The following is a 24,058-nucleotide window of genomic DNA, read 5'->3' as shown; positions in this document are numbered from 1 at the left end:
AATTAGGGGCGCCTGGGTGGCGCAGTCGGTTAAGCGTCCGACTTCAGCCAGGTCACGATCTCGTGGTCCGTGAGTTCGAGCCCCGCGTCGGGCTCTGGGCTGATGGCTCAGAGCCTGGAGCCTGTTTCCGATTCTGTGTCTCCCTCTCTCTCTGACCCTCCCCCGTTCATGTTCTGTCTCTCTCTGTCCCAAAAAAATAAATAAACATTGAAAAAAAAAAAATTAAAAAAAAAATTTTTAATTAAAAGTAAACTTATGTTCGGGGCTCCTGGGTGGCTTAATCAGTCAAGCATCCGACTTGAGCTCAGGTCATGATCTCATGGTTTGTGGGTTCAAGCCCTGCATAAGGCTCTCTGCTGTCCGTGCAGAGCCCACTTCAGATCCTCTCATCCTCTCTCTCTGCCCTTCCCCTGCTTGCACTCTCTCAAAAATAAACATTTAAAAAATTATTTAAATAAAGTAAAAAAGATAAACTAATGTTCAGTTCTAAACTGTCATAACTAGACTTTGGGGGTCAGTAGCTGACGACAGACTAGCCTAACAGACATCAGAAATGCATCAGCTGTTCAAGCCCCATGTGGGACTCTGTGCTGACAGCTCAGAGCCTGGAGCCTGCTTCAGATTCTGTCTCCCTCTTTCTCCCCCTCCCCCACTTGTGCTCTGTCTCTCTCCCTCTCTCAAAAATGAATACACGTGAAAAAAAAGTAGAAATGCGTTAGCTGTCAAAAAATTTTTGTGCAGGCCACGGACATAAGAAGCTAAACTGTAATTAATACTAAACTGGTGGGGCGCCTGGGTGGCTCACTTGGTTAAGTGTCCCACTTCAGCTCAGGTCGTGAACTCACAGTTCATGGGTTTGAGCCCCATGTCGGGCTCTGTGCTGACAGCTCGGAGCCTGGAGCCTGCTTCGGATTCTGTGCCTCCCTCTCTCTCTACCCCTCCCCTACTCATGCTCGGTCCCTCTCAAAAATAAACAAACATAAAAGAAATTTTTTTAACTGTAAAATAATAGCTGCAATTCATAAAAACACAGATTTTACACCTTCATAGTACAGAATGAACTTAAATTTTAAAATTTCTTAGCAAGAGACGTCCTACAAGCAATGATACTCCAGCAGCAATAAGCACACAGAGAACCCAGATTTGGTTTCTAATACCATTCTCCAGTTGTAGGAGCAAGGACTCCTTGGAGGGACAGGAATCTATAAGGTAGCTTAAAACATCTTGTACTGTCAGAAAGTAAGGAAATTCTGGGGCACCTGGTTGGCTCAGTCAGTTGAGCATCAAATTCTTGATTTCCACCCAGTCATGATCCCACAGCTGTGGGATCTACCCTTGAGTCAAGCTCCGTGCTGAGCATGGAGCCTGCTTAGGATTCTCTCTCTTCTCTCTACCCCTCCCCAGCTTATGCTCTCTCTGTCTCTCTCAAAATAAATAAACTTTTTTTTTTTTTAAGTAAGGAAGTTCTTTTAAGAAACACTTGTAAAAGCCTGTAATGACGGCAGAAGGAGGGTATGTCAAAGGGACATAGAAGCCAATTCAACTGGAAGAGCTCCCAATAGCCAAAGCTGGAACAATTTGATCAACAAAATAAATAAAATACTCAAACCATAAAATAAGTATTCAAGACTCCACATTGACATGAATGTTTTAAAAAAATGAGTGAAGAGACCAATCTTCTCAGACTTCAAACTAATTTATGTGGATTCTCTGCTGGGAAAGAAGTAGAATGCAATTCTCCATCTTTTGAGTGTGGGCAGCTCAGAGTCTAGAGCCTTCCCCTAAAACTGAGTTTCTGGGAGGGCTTATGCCCTCAGGGCCACATTGCTCTTTAGACTTCTTCCTTGTTTGCTGCCCCTGATCCTGCAATCACCCAAGCATGAAAACTGGCCCCTACCTCTGTTGATGAAAACAAAATGAAACGCCAAATCCTCATTTCCATGAAGCATTGAGAAGTCCAGTAGGCTGTAGCTGGACCAAGGGTTTTTCATCACAATACAAAGCCCTTCAAATGAATGGTAGGTATTGCCATTCAGAGACTTGCCACAGCCTTAGTATTTCCCTGCTTTTTCACCTCCACCCCCACCTTTCAGCCGTTTTTTTCATCTTGTGGATTGCTTCTTCTTTCCTAATCATCTCTTCTCTTTCCCTCCTCTTCTCTCCCCACTACTTCACCGGAATTAAATCTCCTAGTCCCAGATAGAGCACTTCACTGAGCCCCTTGAATTATCTAGGAAACTTCCCCAAAACAGTAGTTTATGGAGATACTCGCCTTTAGGCTTACAACTGAAGAGCTTTTGGGCACCTGGGTGGACCAGTCAGTTAAACATCCGACTTCAGCTCAGGTCGTGATCTCACAGTTTGTGGGGTCAGGCCCTGTGTTGCACTCTGTTCTGATAGCTCAGAGCTTGGAACCTGCTTTGGATTCTGTCTGTCCCTCTCTCGGCCTCTCCCTCGCTTGTGCACGCGCTCTCTCTCTCTCAAAAATAAATAAGCTTTTTTTTTTTTTTTTAAATTGAAGAGTTTAAGTGAAGAAGTTCCCTGGATGAGTGACAAAGGTGACAAGATTTGGGAGGCAGTATGCTTTTTCAGATATATAATCCTGAAAAGGACAAGAAGTCCTGTGAACATATTAGATTCATTTAAAATTTTTTTAATGTTTACTTTTTGAGAGACAGAGCATGAGCAGGGGAGGAGCAGGCAGAGAGGGAGACAGAATCCAAAGCAGGCTCCAGGCTCCGAGCTGTCAGCATAGAGCCCAAGTGGGGCTCAAACTCACAAACTATGAGATCATGACCTGAGACAAAGTCAGACACTTAACTGACTGAGCCCCCCAGGTACCCCAACATTCATGGAAGTTTGAGGTTGAAAGGATCCCCAAAGCTTACTTAGTCCTGCAGGTGAAGAAAGTAAGACCTAGGGCTATTATGTGACCACTTTGGGTCATGCCCTGTATCTTTTACAAACTCTGTGCTTGTAGATTTTTTTTTTTAAGATTATTTATTTTGAAAGAAAGAGCATGTGCACGCAAGCAGGGGAGGGGCAGAGAGAGAGAGAGAGAGAGAGAGAGAGAGAATCCCAAACTCAGGCATGTGGGGCTCAAACCACGGACCATGAGATCATAGCCTGAGCTGAAATCAAGAGTTGGATGCTTAATCCAGGTGCCCCAAGTGCTTGTAAAGTGCTCTTAGAATGGAATCTTTTCCTTTTTTTTTTTTTAAGTTTATTTATTTTGAGAGAAAGAGAGAGAGCACGAGTGTGAGCAGAGGAGGGGCAGAGAGAGAGGGAGAGAGAGAATCCCAAGTCAGCTCGGAGCTGTCAGCACAGTCTGAACCTGGGCTGGATCTCACCAAGCCCTGAGTCTGACACTTAACCAACTGAGTCACCAAGTTGCCCTGGAATCTTTTCTTTTCCTTTTTTTTTTTTTTTTTTTTAATTAATGTTTCTATTTATTTTTGAAGGAGAAAGAGAGACAGAGTACGAGTGCGGGAGGAACAGAGAGAGAGGGAGACACAGAATCTGAAGCAGGCTCCAGGCTCTAACCTGTCAGCACAGAGCCTGATGCCGGGCTCGAACCCACGAACTGTGAGATCATGACCTGAGGGGAAGTCAGACGCCTAACTGACTGAGCCACCCAGGCGCCCCTGGAATCCTTTCTTTTAACATTAGTTTTCACATTTGAACTTTAGGATACAGTGGCCAGTAACTAATTTAACGTCAGAAAAATAAGTCTTTAATCCTAAGACAATTTTAATGGTCTCTAGTAGAAAAATGAAAGATGTTGAGGGATGCCTGGCGGGATCAGTCAGAGGAGTCTGCAACTCTTCCAGGGTTGTGAGTTTCAGGCCCATATTGGGTGTAGAGATTACTTCAAAAATAAAATCTTAGATGTTTGCAAATATTAACCATATATTTTCTAGAGGCAGATTTGACAAAAGCACTCTTTACAAAGGGTAGACGGTACCTTCAGACATCACAAACCCAATGATCTCATCCCAAATTTCCAATTCAACAAGAAATAAAAACCTCTTCTCGCAGTCACGTTATCCCAATCTTAACAATAATGACTTTTCTCATCCCCTGATTCGGTTGACAGGTTAAAAATCTCCAAACTCTATTACTCTGCCTGGGTTCAACAATATATTAATCTGATTCAGCAAATACTTAAACACGGACTTACTCAGGGAAAGAAAGAGTGCTAAGCAAAAATCAATCTATTTCAAAGCCTCTAGAAATCCCAATCCCTAGTGCCCACCCACAGCGAGGTTTCAGGGCAACTCATTGCTGCTTCCTTCTGAGAATTAAACTTCTGGAGATGCGCGTCTTGATTCTGGATCCTTGCACAGCAAGAGCTCAACTGGAAAAGAGAGACTGAAATAAATGAGCGGACTTCGGAGAGGACAAGCCTGATCCCACGAGCCAGGGAGAGTCACCGGGCCAGCGCCAGGCGGGGGCGACGCGGGGAGACGCTCGCCAGCACGCTGAAGAGAGGACGACCGGGGAGGGCGGGAGGCCGCAGGCGGCGCGCTGGCTGCTGGCGGCGGGGCGGACTGAAGCCCCCAGTCCTCGGCCCCCGCGCAAGCGACGCCGGGAAATGCCCACATCCGGGAAACCTGCGGCGGAGTGCGGCGGCGGCGACACCACCGAGTGGAAGGCAAAATGGCGGCGGCGGCGGTGGACTGGTGCTGAGGGGAGAGCCAGGTCCCCGCGACCCCCGCGACGGGCCGCGCTGGCCCGAGGCAGCCCCCCGGCGTGTGTCCCCGCCCTGCACCACCAGGGATATTTGGGGTCCCTGGGACGGGCTCCGGCCGCCTGGGCGCCAGCCCTCGGGCCCGTGGCCGCTGTCCAGGAGCCTCGCTTTCCCCTGCAGGTAGGTCTGGGGCTGGCGTAGCGGGTGGGGCGCACTCTTTCCTCCCGAGCCCGAGTTGGCGGGGCGGTGGCCGCCGGGGCCCACGCCCAGTCCTGCTGGCGGGGGTCCAGGGGCCGCTGCGGACGAGCGGGCCGGCCCGGCCCGGTGCGGGCCTGACTTGGCTGGTTGCATGGACCCGAGCTGAGCCCTGCCCTGGGGAAGCGAGGGTTGGCCGCGCCCGGGGCTGGCGGAAGAGCCGCAGGCACTGCGGCCTTGGAAGTGCAGGTTAGGTTGGGGAGAGCCTGATTTGCTGGAGGCCTTAGGCGGACTGTCTCCCACTTCCACCCCTGTCCCCAGCACGGACTGGTCAGTGTTTAGGAAGGAAGGAAAGTGAAAGGTGGTTCTGAAACAAAATTGCAGTGAAAGAGCTGCGGTTCTTTGCATCCCAGAGGGACTCGATCCTGGATATACCTTGAAGAAAGCCCGGGGATTTCTGTCTCCAGTCCACTGTAATGTTAGCTTGCTGTTCGTAGTTGGAAGGGGTAGGAGGGATGGAGAGATCTTTATGGAGTAGGAATGTGTGCATAAATAAAATGAAGGAAAGAAAATACAAGGAATGCTATTTGTTGTAACTTCAAAAAGAACTTGGAGCGCAAAGAATGGCTCTCAGGTGATTTGAATTAACCCCTTTCTCTGACTTTGCCAGTTGAAAGTTTTCCAGGGGGTCAGAGTTTAATGTTTGTCGACCCATATGGTAATATGACTAAAAATATATATTATTTTCTAGATGTTATTCCTAAAGCTGGTGAGACATAAGTAAACAAATATAGTCTCACACACAACTATGGTGTTATTCACCCGGAATCATGAAGCTTGTCAGGCCTTTATGGATTATTTATTTAAGATTAAAATTCTTTATCAGATTTCCTTCATGAGGAAGAAAAGGCAGGGCATTATAATTGGAATGAATGTTCTCTGCTAAGATAGTTACATTTGTGATTTAAGTAAGGTTATTTCTTTCCTTTAATAAGCTGATAGGTAAAATGAGCTAGTTGATTCCCTTAAGGCAGTGGAGGAATTTGACTGATTTCACACTAAAAGAAGTAGCATTGTGTTCCTCTGATCAGCTGCTACTGCAAGAAACTAGATCAAGGCCCTAGCTGGGGAAGGCGCATTCTTTCTATGCCTGACTATTCATTGACTACCCCCTGCCACTTTCCAAAAGCAAATAAAACATGCTTTTACTTTTTTTTTTTTTTTTTTTTAATGATCTGTGTTTTCTTCTGTAGGTTGTGTTTTTGTTTTTAATGCTAGTCCTTGTTATTCTATATAAGTATAGCCTTGGAACAGATCCAACTATGGTTATTTAGTTTTCATTCTAGATGTTGTATTTAGATTAGTGGCTTTTTGTAGACCATAAAGTTATGTAGTCATTGAACAACACTTTTATCAAGTAGAAATGGCAGTCATTTTTCAGCATAAGATAAAATATAGTGATAGTTTTCACTTTTGATCAGCTAATTTATAGAATGCAAAGTGAAGAAAATGTCTTCAGTATAAGAGAATCTTAAATATTGCTGTCTAAACAACTGAGACTATATGCTGCTAAGAAAGAAAGAGTACATATTACTGTTGCTATTGTCAGAACTGACTCTGTCAAAGCATTGAGACAGGCCATCTTTTTTATAAACCTAATTCAACCCAAGGTAACACTTTGAAATCTTATTATGTAATGGTACCTGGTTTTTCCCTAAGTTGGACAAAATATCAACAATATTTGTTTGGGTTTGCTGACATTTAGATGAAGATCTAAAGTTTCAAAGAAATGGAGGTTTTGTCTGTTCACTCTAGCTGATTTAAATGTTCCTTAAAAGAATGAGTGAGTCATGATCCCTGCCCTTAGGAAACTCAAGATGCAGGTTCTGATGAAAAGAGCTCTGAGACAGTTCAGGATGTGTGGATTCCATTTCTAGCGTGACCTCCAGCTGGCTGCATGAACTTGGGCCAGTTTATCTCTCTGGATGCATTTCCTTACCTGGAGTATATATGTTGAGATATATATTTTTATATATATTGTATTTTATTCTGTGTGATATTCTCTGTGAATCTGTGATCTAATAGGAAAAATAAGACAAGTACAGGACTAGGACAAAAACATGTTTTATTTGACCATGCAAAGTTCAGAGAAGGATAAGAAATGGGCAGTTTAATGAAATCTTTGTGAAGAAGTCATTTGGTACCTTAAATGTTGGGTATAATTTCAACAAGAAGAAATATGGCAGGGGCTCTCCCAAGAAGAATAAACAGTGTAAGTAAGGACATGAAAGTAGAAAAGCCCAGGGGACAAATTACCTGCTCTCAGGTAATTTGGCTTGTTTAGAGTGTGATATGCTGGGGAGAGTCTAGGTAAGATAGTGGAAAGAGAGAAGATAACTGACATTTATTGAGTTGGGAATTTATTCTAAACATTTAACATGCACAGTTGACCCTTGAACAATACAGATTTGAAGTATGTGGGTCCACTTACACACAGATTTTTTTCAACAAATTATATTGGAAAACTTTTTGGAGATTTGCAACAATTTGAAAAAACTTACAGATGAACTTTATAACCTAGAAATACTGAAAAAAACTAAGAAAAATCTAGGTAAGAATACAGAGTATAATACTTATACAAAATAAGTGTTAATTGTGTTTACGTTATTAGGCATCTGGTCAACAGTAGGCTATTAGTAGTTAAGTTTGGGGGGAGTCAAAAGTTATATTCAGATTTTAGACTGCATAGGGGGTTGCTGCACCTAACCCCCTGTGTTGTTCAAGGGTCAACTGTATTAAACTGTATTTTGAGCATTACATAGTGCTCAAAATAATTCTATTAGGACCATTATTGCCCACATTTGAAGATGCAGAAACTGAGACATGGCTTGCCAAGATCACACAGTTCGTAGTAGAACTGGGGTTTGTACCCTGCAGTTTGACTCCAATTGTCTTTTTTTTCCTTTCCTTTTTTTTTTTTTTTTTTTTTAGAAAGAGAGTAGTAGAGTGGGAGTGGGGAGGGGCTGAGGGGGGCAGCGAGGGGGAGAGAGAGAGAGAGAGAGAGAGAGAGAGAGAAAGAAAATCCCAAGCAGGCTCCACACTCAGCACCAAGCTTGATGTAGAGCTTGATCCCAGGACTGTGGGATCACGACATGAGCTGAACTCGAGTCTGACACTCAACCCACTAAGCCTCCCAGGCACCCCTCCATTGCTTTTTAATCACTAAGTTAAAGGAATCATTGAAGTTCTGGAGTAAGGAATTGACATGATCAGAACTATTTATTAGAGAGATTAATCTGGCACCAGTGTAACATGAGTTAGTGGTAAGGTATTTTGCCTTGAAGAGTTCTTTTAAAAATTCTCTTTACCAGGGCACCTGGGTAGCTCAGTCAGTTAAGTGTCCAACTCTTGATTTCAGCTCAGGTCATGATCTCACAGTGTGTGAGTTTGAGCTCTTCATTGGGCTTTGCACTATCAGAACTTGGGATTCTCGCTCTCTCCCTCTCTCTCTGCCCCTTCCTCAGTCACACTGTCTTTTTCTCTCTCTCAAAATAAATAAACTTAAAAAAATTCTCTTTACCAGGGGTGCTTGGATGGCTCGGTCGGTTAAGCGTCTGACTTCGACTCAGGTCCTGATCTCACGGTTTGTGAGTTTGAGCCCTACATCAGGCTCTGTGCTGACGGCTCAGAGCCTGGAGCCTGCTTCAGATTCTGTGTCTCCTTCTCTCTCTGCCCCTCCCCCAACTTGTGCTCTGTCTCTCTCTGTCTCTCAAAAATAAATAAATGTAAAAAAAAAAATTTTTTTTTTAAATTCTCTTTACCGATTATTAATCTGAATTTTCACATTTGCTATTAGCAAAGATTACTAAGATTTGTTAATGCCAGTGTTGACCATACCTTGTTTGGAAGAATTGTAAATTAATATACCTTTGTGGAAGGCAATTTTTTTCCTTTTTAAAAAATTTTATTTCAGGGGCGCCTGGGTGGCTCATTCGGTTAAGCGTCCAACTCTGGATTTTGGCTCAGGTCATGATTTCATGGTTAGTGGGTTCAAGCCCCTGCATCCAGCTTTGTGCTGACAGTGCAGAGGCTGCTTGGGATTCTCTCTCTTCCTCTCTGCCCTTCCTCTACTCGTGTGCGCGTGCATACATGCTCTCTCTCCCTCTCTCAAATAAACTTAAAAAAATTTTAATTTTCAACTCCAGTATCATTAACATATGGTGTTATGTTATAGATATACAATATAGTGATTCAACAATGCCATACATCACCCAGTGCTCATCACAGCAAGTGCACTCCTTAATCCCCGTTGCTTGTTTTACCCACCTCCCCTCTGGTAACTATTAGTTTGTTTTCTATGGTGAAGAGTCTGTTTCTTGGTTTGTCTCACCCTTTTTTTGTTCCTTTTGCTTGTTTGTTTTAGTTTCTTAAATTCCACATATAAGTGAAATATGGTGTTTGTCTTTCTCTGGTGGACTTATTTCACTTAGCATTATACTGTCTAGCTACATTCATGTCCTTTTAAATTCAAGATTTCATTCTTTTTTATGGCTGTATAATATTCCTGTGTGTGTGTGTGTGTGTGTGTGTGTGTGTGTGTGTGTGTGTGTGTGTACACACACATATGAACCACATCTTTATCGATGCATCTATTGATGGACAGTTGATGGACACTTGGGCTGTTTCCAATTTGGCTATTGTAAATAATACTACTATAAACATAGGAGTGCATGTATCCCTTTGAATTAGTGTTTTTATATATCTGAGGTAAATACCCAGTGGTGCATTTACTTGATCTAAGGGTAGTTCTATTTTTTTTTTTTTTTTTTAAAGTAGAGTGTTCATGGTTTTTTTTTTTTTTTTTTTTTTCAACGTTTATTTATTTTTGGGACAGAGAGAGACAGAGCATGAACGGGGGAGGGGCAGAGAGAGAGGGAGACACAGAATCGGAAACAGGCTCCAGGCTCTGAGCCATCAGCCCAGAGCCTGACGCGGGGCTCGAACTCACGGAGCGCGAGATCGTGACCTGGCTGAAGTCGGACGCTTAACCGACTGCGCCACCCAGGCGCCCCTGGGTAGTTCTATTTTTAACTTTTTGAGGAACTGTTCTCTAGAGTAGCTGCACCAGTTTGCATTCCCACCAACAGTGCAAGAGGGTTCCTTTTCCTCCACATCCTTGCCAACACTTGTTGTTAATTATATTTTTGGTTTTAGTATTTATGTATGTATGTATGTATGTATTTATTTATTTATGAGAGTGTGTGTGGAGGAAGGACAAAGGGAGGAGAAAATCTTAAGCAGGCTCCATGCCCAGTACAGAGCCCAACTTGGGGCTTGATCTCACAAATGTGGGAGATTGTGACCTGAGCTGAAAGCAAGAGTCGGACACTTAGCCAACTGAGGCACCCAGGCACCCCCAAATGTCAGGACTTTAAATACCTGCATCCCTTGAAGATATGTGGGTTTAGTTCCCAAACCACTGCAATAAAACAAATATTGCAGTAAAATGAGCCACATGAACTTTTTGGTTTTCCAGTACATATAAATCATATTTATGCTATATTGTAGTCTACTGATAATGCAGTAGCATTGTGTCTGCAAAGACAATGTACATACCTTAATTTAAAAATACATTATTGCTATGGGGGGTGGGAGGGAGGGGAGGGTGGGTGATGGGTATTGAGGAGGGCACCTGTTGGGATGAGCACTGGGTGTTGTATGGAAACCAATTTGACAATAAATTTCATATATTAAAAAAAAATACATTATTGCTAAAAAGTGCTGACCATCATCTGAGCTTTTAGCAAGTCCTAATCTTTCTGCTGGTGGAAGGTCTTACCTTGATGTTGATGGCTGCTGACCAGGGTGGCAGTTGCTGAAGGTTGGGGTGGCTGTGGCAATTTCTTACAATAAGAAAATAGTGAAGTTTGCTGTACCAATTGACTCTTTCTTTCATAAACAATTTCTCTGTAGCATGTGAAGCTGTTTGATAGCACTTTATCCATTGTAGAACTTCTTTCAGTAGTGGAGCCAATCCTCAAAGCTTGCCACTGCTTTCTCAACTAAGAAACTCAGTTTCTAAATCCTTTCTTGTTATTTCAATAATCTTCCTAGCATTTTTACCAGCAGTAGATTCCATCTCAAGAAACTATTTTCCTTGCTTATCCATAAGAAGCCACCCCTTATCCATTAAAGTTTTATCATGAGATTGTAGCCATTCAGTCACATCTTCAGGCTTCACTTTTTTTTTTTTTTTTTTTTTTAAGTTTATTTGGGGGCAGGGGGCGGAGAGAGAACACGGGGGAGGGGCAGAGAGAGAATCCCAAGCAGGCTCTAGCACTGCCCACGCAGAGCCCAACCCAACATGGGGCTCAAACCCATGAACCGTGAGCTCATGACCTGAGTTGAAACCAGGAGTCAGATGCTCAACCGACTGAGCCACCCTTGTGCCCCTTCAGGCTCCTCTTCTAATTCTAGTTCTCTTGCTATTTCCACCACATCTATAGTTAACTTCCTCCACTGAAGTCTTGAACCTCTCAAAATCATCCCTAAGTGTTGGAATCAACTTCTTCCATACTCCTGTTAAGGTTGTTATTTTGAGCTCTTTACATGAATTATGAATGTTCTTAATGACATCTAGAACGGTAAATCATTTCCAGAAGGTTTTCAATGTATTTTGTCTGGATCTGTCAGAGGAATCACTGTTTGTGGCAGCTATAGCCTTACTTGAAAGTTGAAATGACTCCTTGACCACAGGCTGCAGAATGGATGTTGTGTTAGCAGGCACAAAAATAAGATAAATCTCATTGTACGTCTCCATCGGAGCTCTTGGGTGACCAGATACATTGTCAGTGTACAGTAATATTTTGAAAGGAATCTTTTTTTCTGAGCAGTAGGTCTCAGCAATGGGCCTAAAACATTCAGTAAGCCATATTGTAAACAGATGTTCTGTCATCAGGGCTTTGTTTTTTCCATTTATAGAGCAGGGGCAGAGTAGATTTAGCATAATTAAGGGCCCTAGGACTTTTGGAATGGTAAATGAACATTGGCCTCACCTTAAAGTCACCAGCTGCATTGGCCTCTAACAAGACAGTCAGCCTGTTTTTTGAACTTTGAAGCCAGGCATTGACTTCTCTCTAGCTATGAAAGGCCTAGATGGCATCTTCTTCCAATAGAAAGTTGTTTCATCTCCAGTGCCAATCTGTTGTTCATTGTAGCCACTTCGATTATCTTAGCTAGATTCTCTGGATCACTTGATGCGCTTTCTACATTAGTACTTGCTGCCTTACCTTGCACTTTCAGGTTATGGAGATGGCTTCTTTCCTTAAACGTCATGAACCTACCTCTGCTAGCTTCAAACTTGTCTTCTGCACCTTCCTTACCTCTCAGCCTTCACAGAATTGGAGACGCTTTGGGCCTCGCTGTGGATTAGGCTTTGGCTTAAAATATTGTGACTGGTTTGGTCTGCTGTACAGACCACCAAAACTTTCTACATATTCAGCAATAAGGGTATTTCGCTTTCTTATCATTCATGCAGTCACTGCAGTAGCACTTTTATTTATTTTTTAAATTTATTTTAAAGATTTTTATTTTTAAGTAATCTCTATACCCAATGTGGGGCTTGAGCTTACAACCCTGAGATCAAGAGTCACATGCTTCTACCAACTGAGCCAGCCAGCTGCCCTTGGAGTAGCACTTTTCATTTCCTTTAAAAACTTTTTTTTTGCGTTCACAACTTAGCTAACTGTTTGGTGCAAGAGGCCTGGCTTTTGGCCTGTCAGCTTTTGACATGACTACCTCACTAAGCTTAATCATTTTTAGCTTTTTTTTTTTTTTTAAGTTTATTTATTTATTTGGGGAGAGAGCACAAGCAGGGGAGGGGCGGAGAGAGAGAGGGAGAGCGAAAATTCCAAGAAGGCTCCAGGCTGTCAGCACAGAGCGCCGTGTGGGGCTCAGGCTCACAAACTGTGAGATCATGACCTGAGTCGACGTTGGATGCTTAACCAACTGATCCATCCAGGCACCCTAGTCATTTTTAGCTTATGATTTAAAGCTAAATCCTTTCATTTGAACACTTAGAAGCCATTATAGGGTTATTAATTGGCCTGATATCAATATTGTTGTGTCTCAGGCAACAGGGATGCCTGAGGAGATGGGGGAATGGCTGGTCGGTGGAGCAGTCAGAACCCCTGCAACATTTGTCAAGTTTGCTGTCTTCTATGGGTGTGGTTCATGGTGCACTGAATCAGTTACAGTAATAACATCAGAGATCACTGATCACAGATCACCATAACAAGTATAATAATAACGAAAGGTTTTAAAATATTGTAAGAATTACCAAAGTATAGCACAGAGACATGAAGTGAGCAAATGCTGTTGGAAAAATGGTGACAATAGACTTGTTCAAGGCAAGGTTGCCAGAAGCCTTCAATTTGTTAAAAAAAAAAAAAAAAAAAAAAAAATGAAGCATCTGTGAAGCACAGTAAAGTGAAGCCAAATAAAACTAGATATGCCTGTATGCATTCTCTTTGATGCAGTAACTCCAGTTCTGGGAATTTATCTCAAGGGAAATGCTTAACTGGGGCATTAACTGGGGCTTAACTGGGGAAATGCTTAACTAGGTGGTTCAGTCAGTTAAGCATCTGCCTTCAGCTCAGGTCATGATCTCAAGGTTGGTGGGTTCCAGCCCTGCATGAGGCTCTGTGCTGACAGCAAAGAGCCTGGAACCTGCTTCAGATTCTGTGTCTCCCTCTCTGTCTTCACCCCTCCCTGCTTGTGCTCACTCTCTCTCAAAAATAAACGTTTTTTTAAAAAATGGAAATGCTTAACAGTGTTTGCACAAGTTTTTATTGTCACATTTTTATGAACTAATTTAATATTTACAAGGAATATGTTATATACATGTAAGCTATGATCATAAAAGAGGAATATTCATGAACTCCCCACCAATCCTCAGAAGTAGAATTTTACCAATAGTACTCAAGTTATCAGTGTTTGAAATGTTATAATAGAAAAAATTGGAAAGAACCTAAATGCCCATGAGTAGGGGATAGATAAATTATAGTACATCTACATGAAGTAACTCAATATATAATTATGAAAAAGGATGAGGTTGAATTGTCATATTTTCTGTTTCAAGAAATTCTAAACAGTAAGTCAAAAGTCATCTGTTTAGTAACAGTATTTCAGGGAAAGGAAAATAAACATAGGGGTTTTTGTTTGTTTGTTTGTTTGTTTTTTGGGGGAGGGAGGCACAGGGAAAGAGGGAGAATCCCAAGCGGGCTCTTCACTGCCAACACAGAGCTCAAACAGAGCCCACTCAGAGCCCACATGGGGCCCGAACTCATGAAACCATGAGATCATGACCTGAACCAAAATCAAGAGTTGGTCACTCAGCTGACTGAGCCACCCAGGTGCCCTACGTAGTTTTTGTTTTTGTAATTAATTTTTCAATAGTATTTCTTAAAAAAATTTTTTTTTCATAAGTAATCTCTGTGCCCATTGTGGAGCTCAAACTTACAACCCCAAGATAAGAGTCACATGTTCCACCGACTGAGGCAGCTAGGTGCCCTTAAACATAGTTTTTATTAACCTTCAGCAGCATACATTTATCCTGTCAATTGTATACCCTTTTTTTTTTTTTTTTTTTTTTTTTTGGTCATGATGAAGTTTGAATCTCAGCCTTCTTCACATTCAGAATCTAGGATTCTTCTGAATTTCTTGGGGCTTGGGGATAGTTAACACATAACATGGTGACATGCTGCTTTTATTGTTTTTATGATTTTGCAGCATGTTGACAAATTCTGAGGTTTTGTCTTTTCTTTTTGCTTAAACTATTTTTTTTCTTAGTTGAGTGAGTTACTGCTGGAAATAAAACATCTTCTGATAACTCAAAAGGCTTTGAAAGTTCATGTTTGAGTGTTTGTACTTGAATCTCTTTGACAATTTTGTGATCTCACCTAAATTTGACAATTGTTTATATCTTTAATTGCATTGCCTATTGGGTGACAATTCCTGAATACATAATGCTACGTCATAGTGGAATCTTTTTGAAGACATTTTGACCATTAATTAAGGGTACAGATTCAACCATATGTGGTGCTGCCAATGAAAATAACACAGTGGAAGTGACAAGGAAATTTCACCTTTTATTTATGATCAGGTTAGCTATGTGGACTGTGCTGTTCTAGAACTTCTCTGCTTTGGAGCTGACAGAATTTCTTTAAATATATATGTATATTTAATGTTTATTTATTTTTGAGAGAGACAGAGCTCCAGTAGGGGAGGGGCAGAGAGAGAGGGAGACAAAGAACTCGAAGCAAGCTCCAGGCTCTGCACTGTCAGCACAGCCTGATGTGGGGCTCAGACTCACAAACTGTGACATCATGACCTGAGCCGGAGTTGGATGGTTAACCGATGGAGCCACCCAGGTGAGCCCCAGAATTTCTTTAAATATTGACTTTAAGGAGTGCCTGGCTGGCTCAGTCAGTAGAGTGTGCAACTCTTGATCTTAGGGTTGTAAGTTTGAGCCCCATGTTGAGTGTAGAGATTACTTTAAAATCTTATAAAGAAATATAGAAAGAAAGACTGTAAGATATATTCAACTTCAGAAATATCAGAATATGGAAAAGCATGTATTTTAGAATCAAGAAAATATTGTACTTACTGTAAGATGTTCGTTGTATTACGTAATTCTTTTGCTAGTATATTGTGTCCTAAGCACCAATAGCTAGATTCATAGACCCTGTGGTCGGTATGTCCAGTAATGTCCTCTTTGGGTCCAAATATGGTTTCTTTTGCTCCAGAGACCTGTTCAGTTACCTTTGCTTTCACTCTTTGCCCTTCTCTCCGTCCCTCTCTCACTGATTTACTCACCACAGTACACAGTAGTATGACACGGAGCCGTAATAAACGCTACTGTTAGAAAAGGAGAAGAATAGGAAATAGCAATTGCTGATCTATAATAATTTTGAAATCTCTGTAGACGGGTCTTGTGAAAGCAACCTGCCTTGGAAGTAGGGGAGATTCCTTGATTGGGCCTTAATTCAATTAAATGGAAAGAACTCCCTCATTCATTGTTCTCTATGACTCTTGGCCATTGTACTCCAAGAACCTCCTTGGAATTCTTTTTTCATTATTATCTTTGGCCTCATATGAAGTGTGAGCTTTGGGGGAATGTGCAAAGAGGGAATGTCCCTCTTTGGAAAGTGCAAATCTTTCTCATCTAGTTTCCGGTTTGTGGGAATTGGGAACCCAAGGGGTTTAAATTGTGAATAGTGAAAGACTATTTTTAGTCTGAGCCTGAGTGGTTTATATAAAAACAAAAACAAACTTTAACAAAAACAGTTTCCTCAAAGTTATAAGCCTCTGATGTGTTTAGTTCCAGTCAATTCCATGTGTCCGTAACCAAAGTTCACATGTGTTAGTAACCTCATTCAAAGATTTGAGAGCTCCCATTTCTCTTCTCAGTTGGTTAAAGGGGAGGCCATCCGTTCATGTGATTTTATTTTTTATTTTTATTTTTATTTTTTATTTTAATTTTATTTTTTTTACCACTGAAGTACTTTAGTCAGCTGAGAGATTCCAGTGGGCCTCTGTACTCAGCCTTTTATTCCCATCTCTTCTTGTTTGGGGCCTAGAAGCAAGCTGCTTTCCAACCCTGCAAGACTTTAGTTTCTAAACTCTTTCTATTCCTTCCTATTTCTGCTTGCAAATCAGCTGCTTCTTTCCTCATTTATAATACTTTGCCAAATAGCCAGTAGCAGCCAAAGTGCACTTCTAAGATTCTCTTTTTCAGACTCTTTATGGAACTGCAAATTTAGTAGACTCTGTCACCTTACACGTTATAACGGCAACAGCTTTATCAAATATTTTGCCACTGTAAAACATGGTTCTTCATTTTTCCAGCCTCTAGTATCACTTTCTTTGAAGCCCTCAGCCTGACTACTAAGTCAGTACTCTATTAGGTATTTGTTATAATAGCACCTCACTTATAGGTACCAATTTCTCTATTAGGAGAATGAGAGACTAAATATACAGATAGACAATGGCCAGATCATATATGAAAATAGAACTGTGACCCAGAGCCTCAGTAGCAGTAGGCCCAAACAGCCAGGTCTTGGTCAGTAACTGCCACCTTCTGACGCAGAACTTACCAGAGAAAGACATATATCCGCCAACCAATTACATAGGATGTCCTGCTTCAGGTTAGCTGGCCTCCAGCTTCCTTGTGGCAACAGCCGACAACCAGAGCATACCTGATGTCTTCCTTTTTATTCAGTTTAAAGCTTTTCTACTCCCCTGCCTGCCTTTGAGCCTCTGCCAAAGAGACTGTGGCTGACTCCCTTGCTATGGCAAGCTCTTAATAGACTCTGCTTGCTTTAGGTGGTCTTTATTTCCACAATAATCTTAGGTGGTTTTGTGCTAAAATCGCAAAATATCAATGAGGTAACACAACAGATTCCTATTTTGCTCACACAGACCCCAGTGGAGTTCAGTAGGAAGCTTAAGTAGTGGCTTAGGGACCCACATTCACTGCATATTGTGAAGCTACCATCTCAAAAAGTGACCAGTATCGTCACTGAAGCAGAAAGAGAGAGATGGAGAAGAACTGGCTTTTAACTGCCTCAGCCCAGAATTGACACATTAGTTACATCCGCTCACAGGGCTTTGACCAGAACTAATTTGGGAAGTAGAGGGCAGTATGTGAAAATAGACTCTGGCACAAAGATTTGTCAACAGCAGTTGGATAAAGATCTGCCACATTTCCTCCTTTCCATCATTAGCGAAAATCATGGTATGGATTACCTGACTTCTGACTTAATGAATATTTAAATGTAATGTTTGTGTTATTTTTTCCCTGAAAAGAAAATGTTGAAATGATGATGTTAAAAAAAAAAAACAAAAAAGAAAAGAAATGATGTTGTTGCATGGTATTAATGGCTTCTTTTTTTTTTTTTTTTTAAAGAGAGAGCGCTCTAGGGGCGGACAGGGCAGGGGGAGAGGGAGAGAAAGAGAGAATCTTAAGCAGCCTCCACACTCAGCACAGAGCCTGACGCAGGGCTTATCCCATGACCTGGGATCATGACCTGAGCCAAAATCAAGAGTCAGACACTCAACCAGCAGAGCCACCCAAGTGCCCCAAGTGGTTCCTTTAAAGAAATCCTTTGTGTTCTTGGTGTGGTTTGTATATGAGTAAGAGTAATTTGCAGCAGAACCATTGCAAGATCCAGAGCATTTCTGTTTCAGAAAATTTCAAGCATACACAAAAGTAAGGAGGATAGTATAACTCTCATGTGCCCCTCAGCCAGCTACAACAGTTACCCGGTGCTTTGTCTCATCTGTGTTTCCATGCAGTTCACCACAAAACCAAATTATATTGAAATAAATTCCAGACATCATATTTTATTCGTAAGTATTACAACATGTAGATGAAAGAGATAAAGCATAAACCAATTTTTTATTTTAACTTAAAAACACATTATTACACATATACCAGAACTCAGTTATTTCTGTGACCATTGTATACTCAGATGTTAGCAGTGTTACAAATTACATTATTCAAGTACAGAGATACAGAATATAGGATTAGAATGATTCTGGTCCAGCATTTTCTTTCTTTCTTTCTTTTTTTCTTAACGTTTTTTCATTTTTGAGAGACAGAGTGTGAGCAGGGGAGGGGCAGAGAGAGAGAGAGGGAGACACAGAATCCAAAGCAGCCTCCAGGCTCTGAGCTGTCAGCACGGAGTCTGATGTGGGGCTCGAGCTCACAGACTGGGTGATCATGACCTGAGCTAAAGTTGGATGCTGAACCAACTTAGCCACCCAAGTGCCCCTGGCCCAGCATATTCTAAAATGTATTCCATAGGAATGAATCTCATGAAATGCTCTGAGGGAAAAAACGTGCTTTGGTCAGATAAGTTTGGGCAACACCTTCCCTTATAAATTAACATATTATGTAAAAGAATGATGTCATGTTGTGTGATCCCATTTGACTAATAGTAGTCTTATGTTATATGCAGTATTTTAATTTTTTTAAACATTTATTCACTATCGAGAGACAGAGAGAGCATGACCATGGGAGGGGCAGAGAGAGGGGGAGACACAGAATCTGAAGCAGGCTCCAGGCTCCAAGCTGTCAGCACAGAGCCCGATGTGGGGCTCGAACCTACAGACCGTGAGATCATAACCTGAGCCGAAGTTGGACACCCAACCGACTGAGCCACCCAGGTGCCCCAAGTATATGCAGTATTTAAGAACACTTTTTTAAAGATTTTAAAGTAATCTTTAGCCCCAACATGAGGTTCAAACCCACAACCCTGAGATCAAGAGTGGACTTTCCACTGACTAAGCCAGCCAGTCACCCTTAAAAAAATGTTTTTAATTGAACTAGAGTTGATGCTCTGCTACTTTAGTTTCAGGTATACAGTTTGGACAACTAGATGTTATGCTTTGCTTACCACAGTGTAGCTACCATCTGTCACCATACAATAGCACTGACTATATTCTCTATAGTGTACCTTTCATCTTCGTGGCTGACATATTCTATAACTGAAAGCCTATACCTCCCAGCCTATGTCTCCTTCATCCATTTTGCCCATTCTCCACCCCCACCCCTCTGACAACTGTTAGTTTGTTCTCTGTATTTATGAGGGTTTTGGGGGGTTTTGTTCACTTGTTTTTTTCAGATTCTACATACTGTCTTTCTCTGACTTATTTCACTTAGCATAATACTCTTCAGGTCCATCCATGTTGTCACAGATGGCACCTTCTCATTTTTTTTTTTTTAATGGCTGAGTAATATTACATTGTGTATATAGACTACATCGTCCTTATCCATTCATCTGTCATTGAACATCTAGGTTGTTTCCATATCTTGGCTACTATAAATAATGCAATAAACATAGGGGTACATATATCTTTTTGAGTTAGTGTTTTCATTTTCTTTGGGTAAATACTCAGTAATGAAATTACCGGATTATATGGTATTTGCATTCCATATTGTTTTCCACTGTGGCTGCACCAATTTACATTCTCACCAGCATGCACAAGGACTCCTCTTTTCCAACATCCTCATCAATATTTGTTATTTCTTGTCTTTTGATTCTAGCCATTCTGACAGGTATGACTTGATATCTTACTGTGGTTTTGATTTACCCCTAATTATGAAGGATGTTGAACATCTTTTCATGTATCTTTTGGCCCCATGTAGTATTAATAGTGGTTGTATTAGTTTCCTGAGGCTTATAGCAAATTACTACAACGTTGATGGTTTAAACACACACACACACACACACACACACACACACACACACACACACACACATTTATTCTCTCACAGTTCTAGAGGCTAGAAATCTAGAAATCCAAAATCAGTATCACTGGCCCAAAATCAAGGTGTTGACAAGGCTGTTCTCCTTCCAGAGGCTCTAGGAGAAAAGCTGTTCCTTGCCACTTTGGCTGCCAACATTCCTTGGCTTCTGGCCATACCAATCCACCTCTGTCCCCATGGTCACATTACCTCTTCCCCTTCTGTTTGTATCAGATCTCCCCTTCCCTTTCAGAACACTTATAATTGTGCATACTGCTTACCTGAATAATCTATAATAATCTTTCCATCTCAAATCCTTAATGACATCTGCAAAGTCCCTTTTTCCAAATAAGATAACATTTAAAGATTCTAGAGATTAGGAACTAGAGATATCTTTTAGGATGCCATTATTCAGCCTACTATAGTGATTCTTGTATTGAGGGAGGTGAATTATGAGGGACTTCTACTTTACATAATTCTATAATATTTAAATTTTTCAGTAAGGATGCATCTTTGTATAATTAGAAAAAAACTGATTATAGATTTTTAAGAGTAAAAGGAAAGGATAAGTCACTGGCGTTTATTAGCTCAACAGGTATTTTTGCAGTGCTGCTATCGTTTACCAAGTTTTGTGTTAGCAATGGAAGCAAATACTGTATATTGACAGGAGCAAATTATGGTTGTTTTTGTTTTTTGGGTTTTTTGTTTTTTGTTTTTGTTTTTTTTTTTTCTTTATCAAGGAGAATGATTTTGGAAAGAGATGAAACCCAAAATAAGTGAGGTATTAAAGGAATGCTTAGATGCTATGAATGAAATGTAACCCAATTATTGAGCGAAGTGACACATGACATTGCACAACTGCTATTGGTTTTTTTTGAAGTTTTAAAAAATCTTTATTTTTGAGAAAGAGAGAGAGCACGCGAGCGGGAGAGGAACAGAGAGGGAGACACAGAATCTGAAGCAGGCTCCAGGCTCTGGAGCTGTCAGCACAGAGCCCAACATGGGGCTTGAACTCACAATCCGTGAGATCACAACCTAAGCCGAAGTCAGACGCTTAACTGACTGAGCCACCCAGGCGCCCCTGCACACTGCCATTGTTAATCCTTGATTGCGGAGAAATGATGGGTTCCGGAACTGGGAGTGGAAAATACGTTCGCTTTCAGAAAGGGTGAAAAGGGGAATTCCGCAGATTTTAGACTGGTGAGCTAAATGTGAAACCTAGAAAAATTTCATTAGTAAGGTATTAATATTTTGGGAATGCTTAGGAAAAAAAAGTACACATTAGGGACCAGCTTTCTTCATAAGAGCACAAGATGTGTCAGTCTTTCATTTATGAAGTAATTATCAGTAGATTGGGTTATGTTGTAGACAGAGTATGTGTAATTTTCAGCAACAAAATGACAGGTTTTGTTTTTACAAAATGGAGAAATGTGGGCTGCTTGTCAAGTAGAATTGGATCGATCATAACTAATTAAGAACTGTATCACAAAAGTACTGATTGTTGAGGTGAAGTCATCAGGAAACTGTGCTTTGATGGTCTACTTCAGGACTTCATCCTTTTTCAGGCCTGCTGCAAACATTCGTGCATGGGCATATATAATGAATATACGTAAGTGTAATTTTTAAAAATAAAGTGTTTAACAGCTCTAAGATATAATTTATATACCATAAAATTTACTCATTTAAAGTATACAATTCAGTGGTTGTATATTTACAGAGCAATACAACTATTTGTCTTATTTTTTGATTTTATTTTATTTTTATTTTTTAACGCTTATTTATTTTTGAGAGAGAGCGAGCGAGCACGAGTGGGGAAAAGGCAGAGAGAGCGGAAGACACAGAATCAGAATCCAAAGCAGACTGCAGCTCTGAGTTGTCAGCACAGAGCCCGACATGGGGCTTGAACCCACGGACTGTGAGATCATGACCTGAGTTGAAGTCCGACACTTAACCGACTGAGCCACCGAGGTGCCCCTAAAGTTGATTTTTTTTAATGTGTATTTATTTATTTTTGAGAGAGGGAGTGCGGGGAGAGAGGGAGACAGAGAATCTGAAGCAGACTCTGCACTGTCAGTGCAGAGCCCAATGCAGGGCTCCAACTCATAAACCATGAGATCATGACCAGAGCTAAAGTCAGAAGCTTAATCGATCAAGCCGCCCAGGCACCCCCATAATCTAATTTTAAAATGGCTTTGTTTTATCTATAGTTTTGAAACTTGCCCTTTTTGCTTAAGAATATATTATGGGTGTCTGTTCTTGTCAGTACATTGAGATGGAATTGCATCATTCTTTTTACCAGGTACCCCGTCACATATCGATGTGCTGCGACTTGCTCCAGCAGTTGCTGATGAGCATCGGGATTGATAGCATGTTTTGCCGTTATAGACGGTGTTGCAAGGAACACGCTTCATCTTCGAACACTTGTGTTCCTTTAGTTGTATTGCATTTTTCCTAATCCTTATTCAAGCCTTAACTTAAACCATGTTACTCCAACCATTTTATGCCTCAGGAGACAGTTTTTGAGAGAAGTAAATGCATGAGTTCACATTGCCAAAATTAACAGAACAGGTGCTTGAATAATTTTTTTTGTTTTTCCATTACTCTTCTCACCTCTGGGATTTTGACAAGCTAGAGTATATCCAGAAGAACATGGCTAGAATTAGAGAACATTTAAAGGAATTGGGGATGTTTAGAAGACACATGTTTATTGCTCATTTGTCAATGTATACATTCATTGTATGTCACTCGCTGTGTGTCAGGCAGGCTCTGATTATCAGTGGTGAACAGACTGGTTATGAGGCAAATAAGGTCTTCTATTCTCAGGAGATAAACAATTAACAACTAAAGTAAAATAATTTTAGATAGTAATAAGTACTATTAAGAAAATAGGATAATTAGGTTACCAGAGAAAGGGTGGGTGAAAAGGTGACATAGGGTTGAGCCCTAAATGACTAGAAGGATGTGTCTGTATCTGTCTGTAGAGCTTTTTGTGTAACGTGAATGGTGATTACATTTATAAGAATGGAACTGGGGTACCCAGCTGGCTTGGTGTAGCATGTGACTCTTGATCTTGGGATTGTAAATTCGAGCCCCATTTTGGGTGTAGAGATTACTTAAAAATATATAAGAATAGAAATAGGCTCCTAATATATGATAATCAGCAATGTTTCATATCCCAGTGGTACCACTTACAAACTGTTTTAGCCAAACTCTCTGAACCTCAGTTTCCTCATATACAAAGTAAAGATGGTAAACCTGCTTCACAGGGTGTTAGGATGATGGTTAAGTAAGGATGTAGGCAGAGGTGTTTAGCACCACCAGCCCATTACAGGCTCTAGTATGCACTGAGTGGGATTTCATGATGTTCCACAAAAGAAAATACCTCTAACACTTGATGCAGGTCACAAGTGGAATGGCTTTCTTGCATTAGTGATTTCCCTATCAGTGAGGACATTTAAGTAGACTTTAGATGACTGTTCTTCCAGTGTGTTTTAGAAGACATTCATCCTTAAGTGAGGAATAATACAAATTGTCCATGGAGGTCCTTTCCCCCATCCTATCGCTAATAATCTTACTGTCTCTAGAGTCCCAGTCCGCAGTTTGGGAAATACACCTAAGTATCTGTTTTTGAAGTGTAAAGGTATCTTTTGGACTACTGGCTTAAAAACTTTTTTAAAGCAACAATAGTACCCTTTCTTCTAAAGAAATCTTATACTTGAAGTCTAATTTGTAAAATCTAGAATCATAGCTGCAAGGTGAAGTTGATGAGAGGTTTGTCCATTGTATTATTCTCTTAGTAATCCCTTATATCTGCATATACTTTTTTTTAATGTTGATTTTTGAGAGAGAGAGAGAGAGACTGA

At 41.0% G+C, this 24,058-nt stretch overlaps 2 protein-coding genes across 4 annotated transcripts in view; one reads left to right on the top strand and one right to left on the bottom strand.

Moving 5' to 3' along the window:
* Positions 1-3,889: 3,889 nt before the first annotated feature.
* LOC123609966 (translation initiation factor IF-2-like) lies at positions 3,890-22,606 on the bottom strand. The gene is made up of 3 exons (XM_045500941.1): positions 22,499-22,606; positions 4,434-5,196; positions 3,890-4,357 (listed from the first exon to the last, which is right to left on the bottom strand). The coding sequence occupies exons 1-3, from the start codon at positions 22,604-22,606 to the stop codon at positions 4,302-4,304; spliced, it is 927 nt and encodes a 308-aa protein (XP_045356897.1). The 3' UTR covers positions 3,890-4,301.
* LATS1 (large tumor suppressor kinase 1) overlaps positions 4,646-24,058 on the top strand; it is a 52,991-nt gene continuing 33,578 nt past the window's right edge. For 2 of the 3 annotated variants that reach the window (XR_006717635.1, XM_045499995.1), the window contains exon 1: positions 4,763-4,870. The gene's annotated coding sequence lies outside the window, so the exon portion shown is untranslated. Of the gene's footprint in view, positions 4,871-24,058 lie in introns of all 3 variants that reach the window. The other variant, XM_045499993.1, reaches the window with a different exon arrangement.

The sequence above is a fragment of the Leopardus geoffroyi genome, chromosome B2 (assembly GCF_018350155.1).
Source record: "Leopardus geoffroyi isolate Oge1 chromosome B2, O.geoffroyi_Oge1_pat1.0, whole genome shotgun sequence".
Lineage (NCBI taxonomy): Eukaryota > Metazoa > Chordata > Mammalia > Carnivora > Felidae > Leopardus > Leopardus geoffroyi.
Note: the sequence above shows the minus strand (reverse complement) of the source record. Positions and strands in the feature narration are given on the sequence as shown.

Excerpts from the sequence above, each read along its gene's own strand:
- LOC123609966 (XM_045500941.1), bottom strand. The coding sequence starts at position 22,606 with ATGAAGCGTGTTCCTTGCAACACCGTCTATAACGGCAAAACATGCTAT. Across the intron at positions 5,197-22,498 it reads GCACATCGATATGTGACGGG|GGGTGGAAGTGGGAGACAGT; the intron begins GTACCTGGTAAA and ends TGCTGGGGACAG. Across the intron at positions 4,358-4,433 it reads CCCCGCCTGGCGCTGGCCCG|TTGAGCTCTTGCTGTGCAAG; the intron begins GTGACTCTCCCT and ends TCTCTTTTCCAG.